The 18,666-nt window shown below is 37.6% G+C and overlaps 1 protein-coding gene across 16 annotated transcripts in view; it reads left to right on the top strand.

The window, feature by feature from the left end:
* The window catches only part of LOC132094926 (E3 ubiquitin-protein ligase MYCBP2), a 127,845-nt gene that overhangs the window by 33,825 nt on the left and 75,354 nt on the right, over nt 1-18,666 (top strand). For all 16 annotated transcript variants that reach the window (XM_059499596.1, XM_059499601.1, XM_059499599.1 and 13 more), the window contains exons 4-13: nt 787-940; nt 1,021-1,217; nt 4,811-5,053; nt 5,287-5,358; nt 5,542-5,638; nt 5,976-6,049; nt 12,597-12,735; nt 12,869-12,945; nt 15,753-15,957; nt 16,051-16,215. In XM_059499596.1, the coding sequence (XP_059355579.1) occupies nt 787-940; nt 1,021-1,217; nt 4,811-5,053; nt 5,287-5,358; nt 5,542-5,638; nt 5,976-6,049; nt 12,597-12,735; nt 12,869-12,945; nt 15,753-15,957; nt 16,051-16,215 (1,423 nt within the window). The remainder of the gene's footprint in view (nt 1-786; nt 941-1,020; nt 1,218-4,810; nt 5,054-5,286; nt 5,359-5,541; nt 5,639-5,975; nt 6,050-12,596; nt 12,736-12,868; nt 12,946-15,752; nt 15,958-16,050; nt 16,216-18,666) is intronic.

Raw genomic sequence — 18,666 nt, 5'->3', positions numbered from 1 at the left:
TTCCAGCAGGTTCCCCGATAAAAATTCCCAGGGTTAAAATACAAGTTTTTTGGGAGGGTTGCCTTGGAAAAATTTGCATTTTAGGGGCTAAACATCATGTTATTGGTATTGAGGTCGCTTCAACCCGCGGACATGAAAAACAACCGTGGACTTGGCAACACTGGTTCAGGTGGAGCGGCATTTACTACACAGAGCCGTAGATCACAGACAATCTACACAAAATCGATTTCAAAATCGGAGGCGATTCTTTGTCGATTTTGAAAGCGATTTTGTGTTAGTTGTCGGTAGACTACGGCTCTGTGCAGTAAATGCTGCTCCACCAAGTGCTACCAAGGGAACCCCACCAAAAAATGTGTATTTTATCGCTCGGAATGAAACGTGATTGGGCTAGTTTTGAGAAGTAATTGGGCAGGTTTTGTTTTGTAAACGTGGCGATCCTGACCTGAACGCACGTGCTGGAGATATACTACTAATCACAGGAGTGCCTTTACTGACAAGATTTTTTGCACAGCCCTACTAAAGAGATATCCACCAATCAGAGTAGACGCTGTTACCACGCTGCAGTTTAAATAAAAGTTTGTAATGTGTGCTTCAGCTCTTGAGTTGGTTTGTTTGGGTCTTGGCTCTATTTTGAATCATTGTTTTCAAATGTCAGAAAATGTCTGAGAAAATGCTCAATTGGGTCATCCGACTGTCTAGATATTGACATTGGCCATTAAAATTTATTTTGGTGGATCTCTATTTTGGATTAATGTTACTTCACAGCTGTGTTTCTCTGCTCCTCAGATCATTGGTATTGGGCTCTGTGGAGTGTTTGAGCTCATCAAAGAGACTCGTTTCTCACACCCGTCACTGTGCTTACGGAGCCTTCAGGCCCTTTTAGATATGCTCCAGGGACAACAGCCGGAGGGCTTTCAGACTGAACCTCCAGATGTGCTAGGTGAGATACCTTCTCCTGTTCAAATAAAGTGATGACTTACTCTGTATAGTTTAATCATGTTTAAACTGTTGGCCCTGCAGAGTCTCTCTTTCATCTTCTGCTGGAGACCACCGTACGGAGCACAGGGATGAACGACCCCACCGGTCAGACCCTCACAGCGTTGTCCTGTGCCTGCCTCTTCAGCCTGGTGGTGGCCTGGGGAGACACTGGCAAAATCCTCCAGGCTGTGTCTGCCATCCTCACCAACAATGGCAGTCATGCATGCCAGACCATCCAAGTGAGTCAGTGTTTTGAGACTGCATGCTTTAAAGTGTTGAGGAAGATGCTCCTTCCACTGATGCCACTGAACAGTTTCTAAATAGAAGTTAGTAAATATTTCTTATTCCTAAACACTAGAAGATCTAACACTAAAAGGTAAATGTGGTAAAGTCTGTAAAATTTGTACTGTTTCTGACTGTGTGTTGCACCTACTGCTCTGCATCTCTTTCTAAAGAATCCAAACTTTAGAAAAGAGTGCCTGAAGGTTTTTTTTTTAACAGTTTAGTGGATTTCTTGCTTGGTAAGTGAAGTTGAGGTTTTAGAGTGCATAAAAAGCTGCTGTTTATCTGAGGTCAGGATGACAGCACATTACCGCTCATCTCTCAGCGTGCGATAGCCAGAGCCGCAACTGCATGAGGAGGTCAACAATTGAATTGCCTGAACATGTCAAATCCCTCCGATTTCCCGTCTTTATTATATTACTCTGCCAGCGCAGAATCCCTCAGCCAATTACTCCTCAGTCTTCTACCATCTGCATGATATAGGTTGGTCATATTTTTGCTTATTTAAATGTTTTTAATGTTCTCTGTCAGTATCACACACTGATTTAGACATCAGAGAAGCACAGAGTTCATTTGTTGTTACCAAGGTAACTACAACCTAATTGGAGCATGAGTAAGTTGCATAGCTTGTGTAAAGTTTGATATCTGAGCCGTCGCTCACTGTCAGTTTACAGTGCACACAGCCAACTTGGAGCAGTTCAGAATGAAACTGAAAAACAGGCAAATGTTGACATGTATATCCAGATCAAGTGCTTTGCAGAGCTGGACAATGTTTTTCAACTTTTTATGAAATAATAGATATCTCTCTGTATATATTTGATTTTAAATATATAAATTGTATATATGGTAGGGGTACGTACCTCGGTTTTAAAGTCACAGTTCGGTTCATTTTCGGTACAGTAAGGGAAAGAAATGCAAACATTAAACTGCAGGTTGTTTATTAGTTTAAACTTTTTTTTTAACAATTTGTTTACACTTTTAAAAAAATATTTTTAATAAAATATATATATAATAAAAAAAGAATAAGAAATAAAATACTGCTGCAAAGTTCTCCACTAAATAAAATACTCTCAGTCTCAAACCAATATCATATAATAAAATATAATGAAAAATATAAATAAATAACTATGATTACAGTGCAGCATTACCAATCCCATCTTGTAAGCCTGCTCATATTTAAAAAATATATATAATTTTTCCAAAGTGTAAAGTGCCGCATCAACAGTTTCAGTTTTTAGACCTGCTCAGATTTCGTTATTGCGTTGGACCGATCAGAATTAAGAGCAAAGGTTTGTTTAAATGCCGACGGGAGCTGCATTTGAATTACAATCGTTTTTTTCCTAGTTGTAGTGATGTTCACACTCGCGTGATGCCTTTTGAAAACCTTAGGCCGGTGACACACTGGCATATTGCACCTGTCAAACATAGTCTATTTTGCCGTCAATACTGTCGACGGTGTCCTTTATCAGTAGGCTTTATATTTATGCTCAACATGAAGTATAGAATTGTTGTCGTGAAGACAAGATCCTGGTCTGTCGGCGGTCTCCCTCTATGTCACCTACAAAAGGAGCAGCGCGCCAGCGCCGCGTCAGGCACAATTCTGGTGTAAAGACATAGAAAACGCGAAGCAGCCGCCACGCAACTGACACGCAGCAGAAACGCCACGCTTGCGCCACGCAGCCAGTGTGTTACCGGCCTTAGAATCAGCTGCAGGGCGGGATTTGCGCTGAACGCGGAGACTTCCGCCACTTAATATGTTTGTTTGGAAACACGAAAATGTATATGTTCCTTGCACAAAATATTGCATTCGGTCATTCGGTACACACGTGCACCATACCGAAAGCCCAGTACCGAAACGGTCCTGTACGAATACACGTACCGTTACACCCCGAATATATGGTAGAAATATATTTATTTCTCAAGTGTATTGTTTATGGTTTATGTGTAAACCAAACAGTCACTGTTGCCAAATGTAAATGCTTAATGCATTTACGTAACATACAATGAAAATAGAATTTAAAATAATGAAGATATGTTCTCCACTTTGTTTACGACTAAATGGACTTAAGGTTAAACAATATTTAATCGTTTTAATTCATATTCACAAATATAATGATACATAGAAGGAAACCTCAATATTTACTTCTTTGTATGTTCTTTCTATATGAAAAAGCAACAGGAATGTCCATGAGCAAATCGCTGAATCATGGATTCGAAATCGATTTATTGAAATAATTAGAAAGCGGGCAGTGTAAGACTTGAGTCAAAGTTCAAGAAGAGAGAAGTGTACTTCATCATCTGGAGAGCTGGTGCAATAAAACGAAATGTCATTATTGACTGAAGAGTCATCTAAAGCAGTAACATTGATGTTCTAAAATATCAATAAACCTCTTTGTCATCTGTAGCATCACTCATCAGAGTACCTTACTGCCATCAGCTGAACTCTTTGGCAGGGTCAGCAAAGACAGACACAGTGATTTATGTTAAATAAAGATCAACATAAATATTAAACAAGGGGAAATAAAGTGTCCTGGGGATATGATGTGAGCTAGCTGAAGGGGGGGGGGCATGCTGTCCATCTTGTGAAGGTCAAGAAGTGCAGAGAGGGGTTTGGTAGGTCTTTATCTTAACTTCGCACAGTCAAATGAACAACCAGTCAGTAACTGCAGTGTTGTAGGTCTCACAAGCCTTAAAGTACAACATTAACACTTGTTCATTTTGAAACGTAACATCACTGAGTGAGTCATGTCAGTGTTATTCAGCCACAGAGTGAGTCATTAGACTGATTCAAACCAGTGACAAATCAAACAAGTCGTTTTGATCAACGCCAGTTTTTGGCTTGCCAATATTTTCACTGGTCTTACCACAGAAGAGTTTTTGTTTTTATTTTTTTGACCCATATTGAATTGTATTTTAACAAATATGGTTGTTGTGACACCAAAATTGTACAAAATTATAAAAAATTTCCCAATTCCTGGGTGCAGTTTAAATGCCACAGCAAAAACTACAAGCCAACTAATAAGTTCAAACATTATTAAAGACAGGTAAACAGAAAACATTCTAACAGTAGCATTTAGGAACAGTATGAAATCCAACAGAAATTTAATAAAGTTATCAAATGTAAGGTAGGCTAAATTAGGCTGCTGTCAGTTTAAGACCTACACTGAAAAATAAACAGGATTTATTTATTGCAACAGTTTTACTCAGAAATTGCTAGCAAATGGTACAAATAGAAATAATGAAGTGTACTCCAATAATCGTTATTTAAAACTATTAATTATAATTTTTTTATATACAGTGTATTGCACTGATGTAATATACTGTCACAAATTAGATGTTTTTTTTTTTGATTTTCACTTAACTGATTGGTTTACAAGGATACTCAATAAGATGGGCATTTTGCCATTTTTGTGAATTTGTCCGTTTAAGTGCAAGAAGACATGAAAAGTAACTCTGTATTTGTGTGCATTCTCTGGGTGAAGAATGCTCAAGAACTCTTGAAGACTATTTTTAAGAACTATCTGACCCGATTATATTTGTGTAACAAAAGGTTCCAACAATCCTGAATGCCCTTCAGAGGAGCGTGCAGGCAGTGCTGGTGGGAAAGATCCAGATCCAGGACTGGTTTGGGAACGGCATCAAGAGAGCCGCACTGATGAACAAATGGCTTCTGAAGGAGGTGAACATCGATGAAGATGAACGCTGTCTTCTTCAAACTGACGGTTCCTTCCTGTACCTGCTCTGTAAAGATGGCCTCTACAAAGTGGGCTCTGGGTACAGTGGCACTGTGCGGGTAAGGACATCCTTTATTTACCTGACTGCACAATTAAAATTATAGAAGTTAATTTTACTAAGCACTAAATAAGTATATAAAACTTCGTTAAGTGCAAATTGAATGTTTCCATACAACTCAAGTTTTGAGAATTTTGAGATTTGTGAAGTTGTGAATGTGGTTTGCATTGCTGATGCAGCAGGTTGTATATCCATGTGTTTGTGTGGCTGCTAATAAGAGGCTATTGATTGCAGGGCCATGTGTACAACTCCACATCACGGATCAGGAACCGTAAGGAGAAGAGGTCATGGCTGGGATTCGCCCAGGTACTGACCTCTTGTTTTATGAGCTTCTCGTGATTGTCTGTCTATATAACATCAATGTACTCCATGTACAGTACTTAATATGGCATAAATGAAGCATTAGGTGCTTATGATGTTTTCAACCAAAAATGTCATTCATTGAACAGCCTTACAAAAGAAATGTTCCGGTGGCGATTTGCTTTACAGGGTTGTTTGCTGTATCGAGACATGAACAGTCACAGTATGGCGGCCATTAAGATCAACCCAGAGACTCTGGAGCAGGAGGGCACCATCGCAATGCCAGGTACAAATGCCCCTCTTATGTGCTATTGATCGCTAAGAGCAGAGCAAATAAATGGCTTGACCAGCACTCCTGTCTTATCTGTGTTGACATGTTTCCAATTTAAGGAGGATGTATTTAGGGGCTTGTCCCTTATTTCCGTGAATTGTCAATAGCCTTTAATTTGTCATCTACAAAGCAATAAATATATTATGTAGTGATATAAAGTAGTTTATATAAAATAAAACGTCTTATGTTGATTATGACAAGCCTTTCTTCAGTGTAATGTTCCTGTAATTTGGACTGTAGTCTGGAACAGTAAAAAAGTGTGTCTAATAAATTAAAATGTCTCTCTTCTCAGGTCTACAAGCAGATGGTCAGAATATCATATTCACTGATGGAGAATATATCAACCAGATTGCAGCCTGCAAAGATGTAAGTGGTTTTATTCTTTGGCAAAACCTATTGAGCTGTCTTTGGATGCATCATAGTCACAAAGGCTTTTTCAAAATGTGGGCTGCTTAATTATACCAAATGAAAAGGCAACTATGTATAAATTCTTCATGGTGAAGGCAATCCCACAGTGCACTGTGCCAAATGGAAAAAAATCTATCTTGGATGGCAAACAAAGCGAGAGATATTTATTGAATTTAAATATACTTGTATGTAAAAGGCTTTCTTTGGTAATGATTATACTGATTTGTAAAGGTCTACTGAGCAAAAGAATTGCTCAGAATAATGTAATATAATGTAATGCACTAAAGTTCAAAATGTTTTGTTTTTTAGTAATAAATGCTTTTATCCATCACTGATATCAAGCCATTTTAGTAAAGACATTTTCTAATGTTACAAAATGTTCCTACATCAAATAAATGCGGTTCATTTTAAAGGTCCTGTTTTTCGCGCTTTTTTGAAGCTTTGATTGTGTTTACAGTGTGCAATATAACATGTTCATGTTCCGCGTGTAAAAAACAGTATTTTTCACACAATTCACCTATCTGTATACCGCTGTTTTCACTGTCATAAAAACGGGTTGTGATTGTGCCAGCGGTTCCTGTGTTGTGATTCGACAGCAGCTGAGCGAACGCTGCCCTTCTGGAAACGTGATTGGGCTAGTTTTGAGAAGCAAGTGAGCAGGAGCATGTGCTGGAGATGTACTTATAATCACAGGAGCGTTATTACTGACGAGATGTGCATGAAAATCGCACAGCCTTAACATCTAGTTAACAAAGCTAAACAGCGTTGCCCTTTGTGTAATAAGTTACAGTAACTGTTAAACGCACCAACTTAAAGAATAAAATACACTTGCCGGTTGTGGTCCATAAACACGCCTTCTCCAGACAAAGAGGGAACTGCTCCATCTTTCAAGAATAATCTTTGTGCGAATACGGCTTTAAACTGATTGAGATTGAGGAAGCTGTCCTCAGCAAAATGTGCTGCACATAGTTTGACATGTGGATTATAATTTTCGGGAACCGAGTTAAACATAAATTGGAACCATTAATCGCCAAGTACGGCGTCCCCGGGAAGGCCAAACAAAGATGATTGGACTCTGAAATGAAAATAATAGCGTTTCGACGACATGGCGACAAACACAAACGAAGCTCTTCCTTCTTCTCCATCGGAGCGCAACAAGACCACGCCCCCCATTTTTGTGAATTCATGTGGGCGGAGGTTAGTCAAAAAACTGATTTATTGACGTCATTACTGCAGGAACTAGAGGGATGTAGTCCAAACGGGTCGTTTTTTTGTTAATGCGAATTCTGTTAAAATATCTCGCTTGGCATTGAACTTTGAGCTTTAGAATTTTACAGATATTATTTATATTCTAACAAGAACATTATGAAAGAAAAGAAAGTGAAGTGACATTCAGCCAAGTATGGTGACCCATACTCAGAATTTGTGCTCTGCATTTAACCCATCCGAAATGCACACACACAGAGCAGTGAACACACACACACACTGTGAGCACACACCCGGAGCAGTGGGCAGCCATTTATGCTGCGGCGCCCGGGGAGCAGTTGGGGGTTCGATGCCTTGCTCAAGGGCACCTAAGTCGTGGTATTGTAGGTGGAGAGAGAACTGTACATGCACTCCTCCCACCCACAATTCCTGCCGGCCCGGGACTCGAACTCACAACCTTTCGATTGGGAGTCCGACTCTCTAACCATTAGGCCACGACTTCCCCATAATAATTAATAATCCCCATAATTACACACTAACTAAAGTTTAAAACATGGAATCACGAAGGAGGGGACCTTTAACTTTCTATTCATTGAAGAATCTTGAAAAAAAAAAAAAAAGATACCTTTACAATGATATAGTTGTTACCGTTTTTACTGTTTTCTTGAGCAGCAAATCAGCATATTAGAATGATTTCTGAAGGATCACGTGACACTGAAGACTGGAGTAATGATGCTGAAAATTCAGCATTGCATCACTGTAATAAATTCCATTTTAAAATATATTCAAATAGAAAATGGTTATTTAAAATTGTAATAATATTTCACAATATTACTGTTTTTACTGTATTTTTTATCAAATAAATGTAGCCATTGTGAGTATAAGAGATGTCTTTCAAAAGCATTTAAAAATCTTACGACTTAATGTGTATACGACTTAATGTGTATATCTAAAAATTTGAGGTCGACCGATATTGGATTTTGTCGATACCGATAGCAAGGTTGGACCACACTGCCCAATACCAATTAATTAACCGATAGTTTTTAAAATGGATACTGAAAAAAAAATAAAAAAAATAAATAAAATAGTACTTAATTTACAAAAAAAAATTAATAATAATAATAGTAGTAGTAATAATAATAATAATAATAACAGTAATAGTAAATGTTGAAATTACCACACTCTAATAGGGCCCTATATAATCTGTTTAATTTTTTCCTAAATTCCATTTTATTTTTTCAAATTCTGTTATTTAATTTTTCTGGATTCTGTTTATTTCCATTTTAATTTTACTCCACTCCTTTTTAATAGTTAATTTAAAGCTACGATACGTGACTCATGAACTGATGATGTTCCAAGATGTTAAAAACGCTACGCTGGTCATAGACAAAATCATAGTTTTTTTTTCTTATCATAGCCTACAAATGTCTTCGTTCATAGTTTGCCATATATTAGAAGCTATGTGTGTGTCTGTCATGGATTTGCACTGAATTGATTCTCAAAAATACGGAACAAGTGTGTTCCGTATCAGTTCAGTGCGGAACAAGACTTTTATGTGTCAAATACGAGAATGGTTGGCAAACCTACTCACTGGTATCACACACACTCCGGACGCATCGCATTCAACTGTTTAAAACAGTTTATTTATTCATCAAATGGACACAAGTTGACTTCAAGAATGAACAATGAGGCAAAGATACGTTTGAAGTTCAGTGTTTAAAAAATTGTGCAAAGGGAAAGAGCGATCTATATTATAGCTCTATGCATAGTATACAGACTTTATTAGAGCCACAGGAAGACAATTGTTTCAATGAAAATGCTCAATATACAATTCATTATGTACATTAACAACGATTCGGGGCGAATATAATGTAATTTAATGTTAAAATATGTAAATGGCGCTCTGAGGCGTTTCTCGCTCTGTTCAGTGTGCAGCATCACATGTCTAAACAAACAGCACATGCTGTCAGTGATTTCAGCCACTAGAGGCCGCTCTCACACTGTATAATGAAAACAGAGCCTTCTCAGCCACTGCAGCAACGGACCCAACGCCGGAAACTATCAACCGCTTCAGTAAAGGACGAAACGCGGAAAACTATCGGCATGGATTTTTGCCGATAACCGATTGTTCTACAACTATCAGTGCCGATTAATTGGCAAAACGGATAAATCGGTCGACCTATAATAAAAATATTTGCATGTACTTATTTTTATTTTTTTCCCCTGCTGTTTAAAGTTTCTTGCCATTAAATTAGAAACATGCTTATGTAAAACAATTATATTTTACCAATTTAACAGTCATTTAACAGTTAATTCTTCAATTATTTTTGCAACCAACTTATGTTGCCAACCAAGACAAGTGTTCAGATGGTTCTCTTATGGTGTATTAACACCAAACACAAATGTAATTATTCACGCGAGTAGATTACATACAAAGTCAATGTAAAGACGCGAATAGAGGTGAATTTGCGTCAGGCAATGCGAATGATGGTTTGCCAACGAACATGAGATATTCGCTTCATTCGAGTCTTCTGCACAAGTTAAAAGATTTCAACTCCAGCTGAAAATTCGCCTGAGCTTATTGGCACATCTGGTTGAATCAGAAAATGAAAATGTTTGCGGGCACCCCGAAATCTATGATACAACTTCACCGAGTTGTTTCTGCCTCTGTATTGTGTTGTGAACCCAGACACGATCGTATTTATCCTTACCATGTTTATACTCGCGGATGTTTTTGGCCTGACTCGCACAAATAAAAACAAAGCATGAGTGATGCGAAAAACATCCCGCGAGTGATCAAGAGCGAAGGACGCGATGGGAATATTTGCTTCACGTTTGGTGTGAACACACCATTAGACTGTGAGTCTGAGAGTTTAATAGATGGATAATAGTGCAAGAACCCCAAGAAATGTTTAGTTTGTTAAATTTAAAATGAACAGCCTGTTCTCTCCATGCTGCGGTCTTCATCAGGCGACAACAGATTCCTCGTTTCCTTTACCTGCACATCATACAAACACGATCAGTGCCTTTTTCTCAAGTGGTATGATTGTGGCTGTCAGCAGCACCTGATCTCTTTTGTTTCAACCCATTTCAGCCGTGCTGTGTGTGTGTGTGTGTGTGTCTCTATATGTGCGTGTACATAATAGCCATGTAGGCAGGGGAGGGACTGCAGCAGTGGACGTGGGCATTTCTCTTAGGATTGATTGTGAGTGGGCAGCAGTACGGGGAGGGGATGTGATAATTCATATCTGCCTTTGATGATCTCTTTATGCAAACATGAATGAGAGATGATTAGTGAGGGTGTGCTGGGGTTGGGGGTGGGGGTGTTAAGGGTTAATGCTATGAACTGTTATGCCATGTATATTTGTTAGCAGCGTGATTTTGCCTGGAGCAAAGAGCGAGGTGTTTGAAATCTCGCTCACTTACAAAGACTCCAGTGTGTCGTTTTCTATTTTTTTTTCACATGCTCACATATGCAAACTCACAGACTGCAAACCCTAGTCTCACCCATGTTGTACACACCCTGAAGTGTGTGTGTTTCTGGATGAAGCTGGATCAGTATGTCTGAGGGTGCTGCTAGTGAGGGTGCGTTTTTGCTTTGCATCTCCCATGTGCAATGCTAACACAGTTAAATTCTCTCTTTGACTCTCACATGCTCACTGTGCTTCCTCAGATGAGAGGCTAAAACCTCTAATGGTGTCAAAGCCTCTGAGATTATGACTATTCCGGTGAGCTTTGAAGCAAGCCCTGTCATCAGAAGAAAGTTTAACTGTTCAGTATTAAAACGCGGTCACACTGGAGTTTAAGTATGCAGAATTATCATAGTAAAAAAGGAGGATATGATGTCTCTAGGCTCCTGTTTGTAATAAAAACAAACAAAAAACATTAGGAAATTTAAAATGTGAAAATGTGCAGTCCACTCCATATTACTGCAACACTGCAAACCAGCAACTTTAAAGGTGTAGTTCAAAAATGGTCATCAATTACTCACCCTTATGTCGTTCCAAACCCACAAGACTGGTTTTGTTTTTCATTTTTAATGAAATAGATTTGTCTCTTTATTGAAAGTACATTACACCAAAATTCAAAGAGTCTGTAAAAAATAATACCTATTGATCGAACAGTTTTCTTGTTTAGTTCACATGAATCTGTTGGAGAGACCTGATTTCTTAATGTGATGAACAGATTTTAATTTCGCTTTTATTCCTTTATGAACATTGACCAACAGACATATAGAGCTCATCAAATATGGTCAATGGAATTGACTTGTTCTCTGAAATTGCTTGTTTCATATTTACCTTTGCTATGGATTTTGCTATGGGCAAAATCCAGTAATTTCAGTAGAAATTTTCATGCCAGAGGGAATGACTCCATTTATATTTTGCAACAGATTCAAGTTGATCAACAACGCAGATTAGAAAGCTGCTTGGTTTGAAAGTGATTTTTGTATGAAAAGTGCATCATATGTCACTATGCTATTTACAATTTACCTTTTGTTGCCCATGAAATTTCCATAAAATGTCATTATTATGACTGCATATGTGCAAATCAGTCCAGGCAGTGCATAAAGCTCACTAACTAGCGGAAAGATAGTTGTGAAAGAAGTGTTTAAAGGCTGCAGTTGAAGTGAGCAAAAGAGTGACACTGCAAAATCCCATATAGTTCCTAGGCTTGAGTTTGGTTAGGCAATTTACCAAGACAGAAGGAATGTAACAGAATTGCTGCAACAGATATTCCCACCTCAAACTCACGCCATTGTGTGCTTTTTCAAGAGAAGATCACTATGTCAAACTAACTGGGACGTTCAAACAAACAGAACAATGTGTTGGAAACATCGGTAGCACTTTATTTTACAGTCCTGTTCCTATGTACTTATTATAGCAATTACAATAAATGTGTAATAAATATGTAATTAACTAGGTACTAATCCTGAATCTATCCCTAAACCTTACTTAACCCATGTAGTTACCGTATATTATGAGTATTCTCCGGGGTAAAGAATACAATGAAAGTGCAAATACTGTACAATAAAGTGTAATCAAAACATCTCTTTAGCGCAATCAACCTACAAATGCTTGCTTGTAGATAAATGTATTAAGTTGGGGTTTTTTGCATTGAAAAAATACCTCACATCACTCTCCTAAAGAACTTCATATTGCAGCTCATCTTAAATGTTTAATAACCATATAATTGTGCTTTAAATGCTTCCACTGGCTACCAAACATTGACTTTCCATTGACAAGCAGATGTAGTTTTTATGAAGATTCATGTTTTTGTGTGTATGTTTGGGTTTATTTAGGATGGCTTTGTGGTGCGGATCTACGCCACCAGTTCAGACCCGACCCTACAGCAGGAACTGCAGCTCAAACTGGCCAGGAAGTGTCTTCATGCCTGTGGCATCTCCCTCTTTGACCTGGAGAAAGACCTTCATATCATCAGTGAGAGCGGCGCTTTAGTGCACACACATCTACACATGCACATCAGTGTTTAAGAGGAAGCGCGTGTTGAAATGAACTAACTTGTTGTTGTCACTTTTGCGGTGTGTGTGTGTGTGTGTGTTTATGTCCTCAGGCACAGGGTTTGATGAGGAAGCAGCCCTGATTGGAGCTGGCAGAGAGTTTGCTTTGATGAAAACGGCTTCTGGGAAGGTAGACATACCTCTCTATATTCCTCAGTGTCTCTGTGCTGGCATTTAACTGCGTCTGAAATACGTGGTGGTGGAAGTGCTACTGTCTAGCATATTTACAGCATAAGCTTAGAAGTCAAGATAAAGCAGATCATGATTGGCTGAATGCCAGTAAACCTTTGCAGAACATGTTAGGGATTTAAGAAAGTATATATTGGAACCTAAGCCTATTTAAGGACTATTAAATTAATATGAAATAAAAAATTATATATACTTGAAATCCAATATGTGTATGTATTTATGGTTTTGTTAACCATGTAATCTTTAATCAGAGTCCTTCATCTTATAATTAGTGCTGTCAAACGATTAATTGCGATTAATCGCATCCAAAATAAATGTTTTTGTTTACATTATATATGTGTACTTTGTATATTTATCATGTGTATATAAATACACACACATACAGTATATATATTTTTTTAATATTTGCATGTATATACATTTATATATATTTATATTCTTATTTTTTATATTATATATAACTATTTAATATATAAAATTTTTTTTTCTTAAATATATACATGCATGTGTTTGTATTCTTATATGCATAAAAAATATACACAGTATACACACATATATCATGTAAACAAAAATGTTATTTTAGATGCGATTAATCACGATTAATAGTTTGATGTAGTTCGAATGTACAGTATGGAATGTGCAATATTGCAGTATGGGGCTCTGTCGCAACTTCTGGTTTATGATCATGTTTTGCATTAAGATGCTATTTCCATGTCAGTTAAGTGTATGTATGATTTAACAGTTTTGCTAAATTGTATGTGTTTGATGTATTATTTTTTGTATTTTTATTGTAGGTAATTAGTTGCTGATTTCAAAATTGTTGTATTTAATGAAAATTGAATAAAAATCACCATGTGAAATGAAAAAAAAAAAAACCTAATAAGTAAAAAATAAATTGTGCGTACACATCATGGTAATGAGAATATTGAGGGAAGATATATACTTTATATATATTTATTTATATTTTTTTTAATTGTAAAAAAAAAAGATATATATATATAAATATTTATATAAATAATAAATATAACAATAAAATTAAAAGAAATGCATACATACATTTATTTTTGTGCAGTGAAATGACTGTGAATCCAAACTAGAAGTAAAAGAAATGTGGTCAGCCTGTAGAGCCGCACACATGCTTAAATAACTGGAACTAATTTGATTATTCTACCCTTCCAGTTGAGCGCAGAGGCTCTTTGACACTCGGTGAGGCTGGAGCGTTTGAGAGGCCAAAGTGAGCACAGCTTGTGTGTATTTACACGTGATCCTAAAGCAGTACAAATGCAGGGTGTAGTGGCCAGGATCCAAAACTGACACACAATGAGCATTAATGCAAGTACAAATTGGCTTTGGCAAGTACATAAAGCAGTTTCGACATCTGGCATCTGGCAACTAACTTGATTAGGAATAAAAAAAAAAAAAGCTTTGTTAAATAATATCGGTTAATAATTTATGATTTATTGCTGGGCAATTATCTCAGTTGACCTGCCATTGTCAGGTGTGGCAAAAAGTTAAATACGGATGCTGTGTGTCTCATTGATGTGTAGTGATGGAGTGTGTTTTAGGGAGGTGCGGTGTGTGCCAGGCATCATGAGATATGAGAGCCGCTGTAGGTTTATCATTCTGTAAGGCTGAACTCACTCTTTACCTTATCTGGAGATTATCCAGTCCAGTGAGCGTGGCAGTAAAAACAGCCCTGGATGAGTCGTGACTGGGCAACTGTCCCAATAAACGCCATGGACTGCAATAAAAGAAGGTCATGTAGTTTTTCGCACACGTACATTAATGGACTGCAGAAATGCTGACGTGAGTTTTCTGTCATCATTGATTGTAGTTATTGTGTTTACCATTCCAGAAGTGCAGTGTTAGCCTCCCACATGACACAGTTTTGTTTAAAAATACTGTAATACTATATTTCATTAATGACTTCTTAAGTTTACCAAGCGCTTTACTAAAATGAGTTTTAAAAAGTCAGTAATATCATTATATGTGTTTCAGGGTTATTGTAGTGACCTGAAACTAAAACCATAAAACAAAACCATTTACTACATTTAATAAACAAGTAAAATATAAAAAATATACTCTACATTTCTTATTTTAATTGTTTAACTTGACGTGCTAAATAAAAAAAAAAATAAAAAAAAAATTCATGAAACCTGACACGTATAAAAGAAACAAAAACAACTAACAAGAACAAAAACACACAACAAAAGAAATGATTATAAATGAAAAATAAAAAATATATATAATTAAAAACTCGGGACACATCAAGACACCAGGTTTGTTGAATGATACATTCGTAGCATTTGTTCTTGGATATGTTGTGACCAACTAACATATTCAATTTACACAAATCATATTTTCTAAAAACAATGGAGAGGAAATGTCAGAAGCTTCAGATTACTTGGAATATAAAGCACAAAGTCATTTGGAATAGTTATATGGTCTTTGGTAGAGTAAAAAATCATGTTTACAATGAAAAGAAGTTAAGTAAATAATGTTAGATATTATATATTTTCATGAACTATCCCTTTTGTAACTCCAGTTGGGTGCAATTATTGGCTGTTGCAAAATAGTTGTCCCATCAGTACTTGAGTGCCTTAATTAGTGTCCATGTGACAGTTCTTGAATGTCTCTCAGCGCTTCATTTCTTTTATCGGACAGAGTTATTTGTGAGGCCATTGAGCACGGACTTAATAACACCCAAGGGAGATGTAAACATGAATGTCTTCCTCTCCTCTGATGCAGATCTACTATACTGGAAAGTATCAGAGCCTCGGTATCAAGCAGGGCGGCCCGTCGGATGGGAAGTGGGTGGAGCTGCCAGTTACGAAGTCACCCAAGATTGTGCAGTTCTCGGTGGGCCATGACGGTTCCCACGCCCTGCTGGTGGCGGAGGATGGGAGCGTCTTCTTCACGGGCTCCGCCAGCAAAGGGGAGGACGGAGAGTCAAGTATGACGGAAATTATTATCATTTACATGCTTGATCTGCTATAATGATGTCTTAGCACATAGCTCAAACGCTTGTGATGGTGTTTGTTTTTAGCAAAGAGCAGGAGACAACCAAAGCCCTACAAACCCAAGAAGATGATCAAACTCGAGACCAAGACGGCCATCTACACGGCCTGCAACAATGGCAGTAGCAGCATTGTCACTAAAGATGGAGAGCTCTACATGTTTGGCAAGGATGCCGTTTACAGTGACAGTACCAGTAAGTGCCACCTACCAGAAGCCCGTTAAAGATGGCAGGGATGAAATGATGGCCTGTCATAATGCTGTCTGTAAGACTGTATATCTGTCTCCTGTGGGAGAGATTATTTAGAGCCAGTACATGCTCCACATTCACAAAAAGGGGGATATATTTAGTCTGAACATCCAAATATGGTGTTTTCGAAGTACATAAATGTCTTTCTTTTCTTAAAACAGGTTTCCTGCCAGCTTAACTTTGCTGAAAGAGCAAATATTCCTGCAGTTCATGCTCTACATATGGGATACTCAGTTTGCAGTTCACTGAGTCATATTTTTTAAATAAAGAACAGTTTAAGGATATGAAACCACTTGCTGCATATTCAAATTCAAATGCATATTCAGTCTTCAAACTGTAGGTGTTTGTAACTTTAGGTTACATCTAGGGATGTCCAGATCCGATCACGTGATCGGAAATCGGGCCCGATCGCGTGGTTTCAGACTCGATTGGAATCTTACGTTACCTCCCGATCAGGACTCGGATATATATATATATTCTCATTAATTTTTAACACATCTTTTGTTATGCGGTGGCACAGAGTTAGACCCTTTTGACTCCACACAGAAACAGCGACGCGTGCGGCATGACATCACTTTGTTTTCAAGAGCTGGTGTGAATATATTGGTGTGATATTTCATTCGGACCCAGGATACAGCGAGATGAACATCACAGAGCGCTAAACTCTCATGCAGTGTGTGTTTCATTCATACTCGAAGCCGGAGCGCGCTTTCGCGCTGATATCAGGATATTCCTAATATGGACAAAAGCGTCCAGCTATGGTGCTCACAGGAAAACAGAAACTTATGCAAACACGAAGACATTAATATACGATCACGACAATAAATTGTTCTTCAAGTCATCTCCAGCAGGTGATAAATAAAGTATGAACAACGCAATGCTGATTGACATAGTATTTATTACAGTATAGAAACTATTCTGCATTATTATGTGATAAACAGTGTTTGTAGTATATAAACAAATCATTATTATTTGTTATTGTCCAGCATTTATAGATTTCTAAGCCAATTAAAAGCTAGAAATTAGAGAAAAAATAAAGTTGCCTATACTACCAGTCAGAAGTTTTTGAACAGTAAGCTTGTTAAGGTTTTTTTTTTTTTTAAGAAGTCCCTTCTATTCACCAAGCCTGCATTTATTTGATCCAAAGAACAGCAAAACAGTAAGATTTTGAAATATTTTTACTAGCCTATTTAAAATAGCTGTTTTATATTTGAATATATTTCAAAATGTAATTTATTGAAGATCCTGGATCTGTTTTTTCGCTCTTCTTTATTTGTTTTTATGTATTATAGATGTATCGGATCGGGACTCTGTATCGGCAGATACTCAAAATCAAATGACTCGGACTCGAGAACAAAAAACCAGATCGGGACATCCCTAATTACATCCACACGAAGCCAGAGCTTTCTCTATTCAGCCCCCCCCCCCCCCCCCCCCCCGTCTCAAGAAATGTCTGCATACACACAAAACCATGAAACAGACACAAAACAATGTAGTAAACATGCCAGACCAGTATGTGGCGTGGTAATTCTGCTACAGAGATAAACTTTAAATGGAGAAGACTTGGACTATGCGCAAAAACCTTGTGTGCAGTATACTGACAAACATGGAACAATACATTTATTAACCTGTGTTAAAGGGTCATGAAACCCCAGACTACTTATTCTAAGATTTTAGCAGAGGTGTTTGTGTTGCACATCATAGAAGACAATGTTAGCATCCGCTAATTTTAACTGTTGGTTAATTTTAAGCTTTTTTGCTCTATTTTCATCTTCCGGATTTAGAATCTACATTGTGTTGACGTCACGATTTTTGACGTGGCAATGGACTATAGTACATTGATGACGCGTCGGTGTCTATTCAATTATTCATGAGATTGCGTGTTTATCCTATGAGAAGACGCTTCGCTTAATTATTCACAACAGCTTGTGTTGATTTGCTATGAAAGACTCATCAGACTGTGAAATGACATCGCACACATTAACAGAGAAACATTCATGGATTGCAGAAGAGTGTTTGTTTTTTCTTTGTAATAAGAGTTCGGCACAAACGCGATTCATTCCCTTGGTGAGTGTAACCGTTTTTATAGCTCTGTGACACAACCTGTCAGAAGGCTTATATAAACGCCACAGAATAATATATATGTCTCATTTGTGAGTCGCTTTGAATATAAGCGTCTGCTAAATGACTGAATGTGTAATATGTTTTCGATGCAGAGTGCAAATTTATTTGTGCTTTTAGCTCGATGGGAGCGAAATGAAACTTTCTAAATGCAAAGCTGTGTTTGCTGTCTGTCTCCCCTCTTTCTTCCCCCTCCCCCGGTCCGCTGCACACCACGCCCACTTTTTTAGCATTTTTTAAAACCGTGGTGAGAACTAACCTGTGCTGAAATGGGAG

The sequence above is a fragment of the Carassius carassius genome, chromosome 19, assembly GCF_963082965.1.
Source record: "Carassius carassius chromosome 19, fCarCar2.1, whole genome shotgun sequence".
In the NCBI taxonomy this organism is placed as follows: Eukaryota; Metazoa; Chordata; class Actinopteri; order Cypriniformes; family Cyprinidae; genus Carassius; species Carassius carassius.
Note: the sequence above shows the minus strand (reverse complement) of the source record. Positions and strands in the feature narration are given on the sequence as shown.